This window comes from Cupressus sempervirens, chromosome 2 (assembly GCF_028749045.1).
Source record: "Cupressus sempervirens isolate cs-2001-9-10 chromosome 2, ASM2874904v1, whole genome shotgun sequence".
Classification (NCBI taxonomy): domain Eukaryota; kingdom Viridiplantae; phylum Streptophyta; class Pinopsida; order Cupressales; family Cupressaceae; genus Cupressus; species Cupressus sempervirens.
In genome coordinates, this window is record NC_143119.1 from 245,456,886 (window position 1) to 245,463,110 (window position 6,225).

At 38.6% G+C, this 6,225-nt stretch overlaps 1 protein-coding gene across 1 annotated transcript; it reads right to left on the minus strand.

Annotated features, from left to right (window-relative positions):
• Positions 1 to 349: 349 nt before the first annotated feature.
• Positions 350 to 5,751, minus strand: LOC149571954 (uncharacterized). The gene is made up of 5 exons (XM_089813347.1): positions 5,108 to 5,751; positions 3,856 to 4,969; positions 3,404 to 3,715; positions 1,018 to 3,291; positions 350 to 923 (listed from the first exon to the last, which is right to left on the minus strand). Exons 1-5 carry the CDS (start codon positions 5,626 to 5,628, stop codon positions 498 to 500), a joined length of 4,647 nt encoding a protein of 1,548 aa, XP_089669473.1. The 5' UTR covers positions 5,629 to 5,751; the 3' UTR covers positions 350 to 497.
• Between the last annotated feature and the right edge of the window lie 474 nt (positions 5,752 to 6,225).

The following is a 6,225-nucleotide window of genomic DNA, read 5'->3' on the forward strand; positions in this document are numbered from 1 at the left end:
AGCAAAAGTTACATTTTTTAAATCTAATAACACTTGATTATTGTTAACAACCTAAGATTTACATTGATCAATGACAATTTGAAATAAATACTAAAAAAGTCTATAACGAAATCTAATAGAGAACCATAATTTATCAAATAATATAAATTAAATAACACAAATATATAGAACTAAAAATTAAATATTCTTCCTAAATAAAACAACAATAAATTTTCTAAATTATTTGCATTTAAATATTAAAAATTAAAAATTAAAAATGATTAAAGAATTATATTTCTAATATTTTATTTTACATTAATTTGCTTAATTCAAAAACATTTTACCTTACATTAAAATAAAATATTCCCCATTTGCATATTAAATAAATAGAGTTTTATCTTATTAATATAAAACAATTACTATATTTACGACGTCTTTTTGAAACTTTAATCTATATTAACTCTCTACTAAACTTTAATAAGATCAGCAACTTACAAGACATTTTGCGTACCCGCCAATTACACCAAAAGTTCCAATATTTGGTAAAACGCCTCCAAAACCCCCTCTCTCTTGCCCGACACTTTTATTGCTCTCTTCGGTGGGAAGTACCTGTCTAGTCCATCCTCTGTAAATGAATATTCTGTATAACACATGCATACCACTTTCCTCTCTTCGCCATTTCCCTCCTCTTGCTCCACATAATACAAATATGAAACATCATCGTCGTCGTCATCATCATCATATGAAATGAAATCGTCATCATCATCATATAAAATGAAATCTGGAATCTTGGGTCCATCCCAGCTGTCATCCGAATCACCCGAACCACCGTCTACAACGGGCGGCTTGAAGACCTTGAGATTAGAAATCGCCTCGAAATGGTTTACAATTGGCTCCTCCAAACGGATAGCTCTACCTTTTATCCACACCTCTCTTGCACATTCCTACAAATTGTATTGTTTCCATAAATGCTAATTAGTCATACACATGAACATTTGTACAATACGAAAAACTCTGAATTCGTAAAAAAATTAATACCTTCCCCTTTATAGACTGGATACAAGGTTTCAGAGCTGATATGGTCTCGCATTCGAGCTTTAGTTCTTCCAATCGTTCCACATTCCCCAAACTCTGTATACCTGCCTCCCTCCAGCTGGTCTTCAACGTCAATTCCTTCAACGACTTGGCGTGTTCCAGACCACCTACTTTCATAAGTTTGGGGCAATTGGACACTTTAAATTGCCACACGTGCTCCAGACCTTGTATTTTCTCAACTTTGGGGCAATCTCGCACATAAAATTCCTTCACGTGCTCCAAGCCTTCCATTTTCTCAACTTCGGGGCATTTCCATATTTGAATTTTCTTCAACGAAGCCAAACCTGTAAAGCTTGGGAGTTCTTCTATCTGCATACAGTCCCATATTTCTAGTGTCCCAAGGTTTGTGAGACCATGACTAATACACCTGACACTCTTCAGCGAATGGCAAGCTGATATTGTTAGCTTGTTGAGCGACACTGGTAGCATTTCAGGTAGTGAAGATATCATTTTACAGCCTGATAAGTGTAGGCCTGTAAGGTGTAGCCGACTGAAAGAATCAGGCAACCTGCACAACCGCTCGATATGGCTCAGAGATATACTTCTCAAGCTTGATAAATTGCCAAAATTATCAGGTAACGAAGATAGCATTTCACAATCTGATAAATGTAGATTTGTCAGGTGTATCAGCTGACTGAAAGAATCAGGCAACATGGTCAACTTTGAGCAACTGCCCATATTTAAATTCCTCAAGCTTGTTAAAGAGCCAAAATCATCAGGTAGTGAAGACAGTTCTGTACAATATGATAAATTTAGAGCTGTCAGGTGTATCAGCTGACTGAAAGAATCAGGCAACATGGTCAACTTTGAGCAACTGTACATATATAAATTCCTCAAGCTTGTTAAAGAGCCAAAATCATCAGGTAGTGAAGACAGTTCTCTACAAGATGATAACTCTAGATCTGTCAGGTGTATCAGCTGACTGAAAGAATCAGGCAACATGGTCAACTTTGAGCAACTGTACATACTTAAATCCCTCAAGCTTGTTAAAGAGCCAAAATGATCAGGTAGTGAAGACAGTTCTCTACAAAATGATAAATGTAGATTTGTCAGGTGTATCAGCTGACTGAAAGAATCAGGCAACATGGTCAACTTTGAGCAAAAGTGAATTTCTAAATTCCTCAAGCTTGTTAAAGAGCCAAAATCATCAGGTAGTGAAGACAGTTCTGTACAAGATGGTAACTTTAGAGCTGTCAGGTGTATCAGCTGACTGAAAGAATCAGGCAACATGGTCAACTTTGAGCAACTGTGCATATTTAAATTCCTCAAGCTTGTTAAAGAGCCAAAATCATCAGGTAGTGAAGACAGTTCTGTACAAGATGATAAATTAAGATCTGTCAGGTGTATCAGCTGACTGAAAGAATCAGGCAACATGGTCAACTTTGAGCAACTGCCCATACTGCCCATATTTAAATTCCTCAAGCTTGTTAAAGGGCCAAAATCATCAGGTAGTGAAGACAGTTCTGTACAATATGATAAATGTAGATTTGTCAGGTGTATCAGCTGACTGAAAGAATCAGGCAACATGGTCAACTTTGAGCAACCACCCATATTTAAATTCCTCAAGCTTGTTAAAGAGCCAAAATCATCAGGTAGTGAAGACAGTTCTGTACAATATGATAAATTTAGAGCCGTCAGGTGTATCAACTGACTGAAAGAATCAGGCAACATGGTCAACTTTGAGCAACTGTACATATATAAATTCCTCAAGCTTGTTAAAGAGCCAAAATCATCAGGTAGTGAAGACAGTTCTGTACAAGATGATAAATCTAGATCTGTCAGGTGTATCAGCTGACTGAAAGAATCAGGCAACATGGTCAAGTTTGAGCAACTGCCCATATTTAAATTCCTCGAGCTTGTTAAAGAGCCAAAATCATCAGGTAATGAAGATAGTATTTGACATCCTGAAAATTTTATATCTATCAGATGTATCAGTTGGCTGAAAGAATCAGGCAACTTGCTCAACAAACAATGCTTCAGACTTAAATTCCTTAAGCTTGTTAAATTGCCAAAATCATCAGGTAATGAAGATAGCATTGGAGCGCATAACTGCAAATTCTGGAGTGATGGGAGGACACAGAATTGATCTTCTGACAGACTGCTACCAAAAAATTCAACGGCAAGGCTTTTCAAATCCTGAAGATTTTTAAACGAGCTTGGAAACCGTTGCAATTTTCCACAGCCCGTTAAAATAAGTTCACTCAATTTCAAAGGAGGCTGCGGGCAACCATTACTATAATATTCAATTCAATTCAATTCATAAAAGGATGAACGGTTCAATTAAGTTTTTTTTAGTAATTTTCTTAAACCACGAAAGCAAAATGCTTACCTGTGCATCATCTTGCCACAATTCTTCCAACTTAGAAGCCCTATTAATCTCTAAAATCTTTAGATTTTTTAATGCAAACCATGATGGAAAATTTCTAAGGGGGAAATCTTCCCAGCGAAGCCACACAAGATCTTGAGATAATGATGCAAATTCTTCAGTAAAATCGTTTGCTTTGACGGAAAGGATTTGTAATCCATATGAAAATCGAAGGCGCTTTGATCGTCTGATTGCTTTCCCCGTTAACTGCTGTGTGCATTCTTTGAACGCCACAAAAGAATCTGCAGGTAGTATCCCTCGTACGGGATTCCTTTTCTGAATAAAATATTAAAAAATCAGAGATTTTTGAATGAAACTCACTGAAGGCAGAGGCAGATAAAAAGTAACAAACAGGCAATTATTTGCATTTAACGAAACCGTAGAATGGGAGAGCCAGTTATATAAAAAAATCTCACCGTGGAAAGTTTCATTTTATCAATTTGCTGTGGACACCATAGACGATATGGTGACCGTTTACTTGCAATCTCTCTTCCCATATCCCTCAGGTGATCATGCATTCGTATTACACGCGCTTCCCTATCGACCAATCTCAACCTCCTGAACACATTCTCCTTGACCAATTCCACAAGACACTTATTTACGAGTGTCTCTAATCCACACAGACCACTCCAACCCGATCCATCCCATACTGCAATAGCCGTACCCTCCTCTTCTCCAATGAGAAAACAAGCCACATCCAAGAACATCTCCCTCTCTTCTTCATCGAGCGCATTGTAGCTAACTTGTAGCCTTTGTTTGATTTCGCTGGGCAATATTCTCAAGATTTTGTGCAATTGGGATTTCCAGTACTCTGCAGACTTCCTGCCATACAACTGTGCCCCCAACACCTTCAGTGACAGAGGCAGAGCATTGCAAGCCTTTACGAAATCTTGAACCAGAGTTTGAAATTCAGCAGGTGGAGAGGGTTGCAAGAAAGCGTGCCAGCAGAAGAGCTGCTCAGCATGTGACGGGTTAAGTCCCGGCATCTTAAAAATGCAGGACGGTGAAATACCCCATGATAACAGAACACCCAATTCCCGAGTGGTTACAATGACCATACTTTGGGATCCAAGGTTGTTCTTACTTGACAACAGAGCGTTCAGGTGCTCGATGTGATCCACGTCATCCAAAACGATGAGAGCCCTATGAGAGCTCAAACAATTTGCAAGAATGACCTTGCCTTCATCTACATGATCGAACGGCGAATGGTCGAAATTGAGGTCAGCGAAAAGCTTTTTCTGCTTGTCAGGCAGAGCGTTTCTGGATGCTGCGTCTCGCACGTCGAAAACAAAACTGCATTTCTGAAAGGAGGAAAAGTTCCTGTTGAAGAGCTCCTTGGCCAATGTGGTTTTTCCACTGCCTCCCATGCCCACGATCCCCCTGATTTTTACCGTCTCTTCTACTGCTAGCGATTCGAAGCCTTGTACTAGCTCATCCAATCCCAGTGGATGTTCAGCCACCCACAATGGAGTTTTTTTCATGATTGCCAATGCACGATTCACAATGTTCTTCAGGACTGTGGCCTCATCCCTAAACATTTTAAAGCGAGAACAAAAACTCAAAACAGAACACACTATCATTGCTTAAATTCTAATGTCACCGAATAAAAAAGACATGGGTGAGATGGAACAATATTAGACAATTGAAGAAAGAGGAAATAGTACGTACTCGTTACTATTGACCAGGTAGCCGGACAGGAATGAAGTGTTGTGGAGTGCCCCTTTCCACTCATCAAGCTTTTCGATTGTGTATCTGCCCTTGCTTTCGTGCTCTGAGAATGCATCGGCATATTTCCCTTTCTCGACCCATCTGAGATCAGAGGGATGAACACGATAGAAAATAGGAATGATGGTTTTACCAGTTTGGAGCATGAAAGACAATTCAGCCAAACACCATGGAGATTGGGCATAGTTGGGAGAAAAAATGGCAAAATGAAATGTAGCACAAGTTATGGCTTGTTGTATCTCTGCTGGAATGGAATCACCGGCATCAAGGGCATCCACGTCTAGAAATACATGGAATCCCAGGGAATGAAGTTTATGATGAATGGTTTTGGCTAATGTGTATTTCACATCAGATCCACGATGATTAATGAAAATGTCCCATGGCTCAGTAGATTTAGGTGCAGAACAAGGCGCAAGCTGATCAAAAGCGTTTTGATTTTGCGTAGCAGTGGAAGACGAAGCCATTTCAATTGATTTAGAATTAAAACCGAACAAAACTGAGAAGAATCAAAGGTGGGTTTTGATGAAAAACAAATGACTCAAGTTTGAGGAAAAGGCGTATTGGGCAGAGCTGAGCGCATTCAAAACGTAGTGTGAACGAGCAGTTTGAGACGGTCCACATGAGTGGTGGATGTGAATCGCAAACACGTGGAGTCTTTTGTCATCTTTTTGTAAAGACGAAAAATCGCGGGCTTTTACTCGAAGTGATACCCACGATCATAGACACACGAATCTTTTATTATCTTTTCATTTTCAAAAGTCAAAAAATTCTCGTGTAAAGTTTACGCCATGAATATTGTGGGCTCAACTAGGAAATTTCGACGTTTCATCCATTCACACCTCATAAAACTGAGGCATTCAATAAAATAAAACTAGCACTTCAGCGAAAAGAGGTACAATGATTATTAGTCCTTCTCGGATGCTTATGCATTAATTTTGGGCATTGAAACAAAACTTATATCTTAAGGTTTGCAAATATTTAAATATAATTTTTCATTCTCTTTTTCTCATTTTTGATTGCGTGAATTTTCCTCGATTTTCAGTATTTTTAGGCAAAAATAT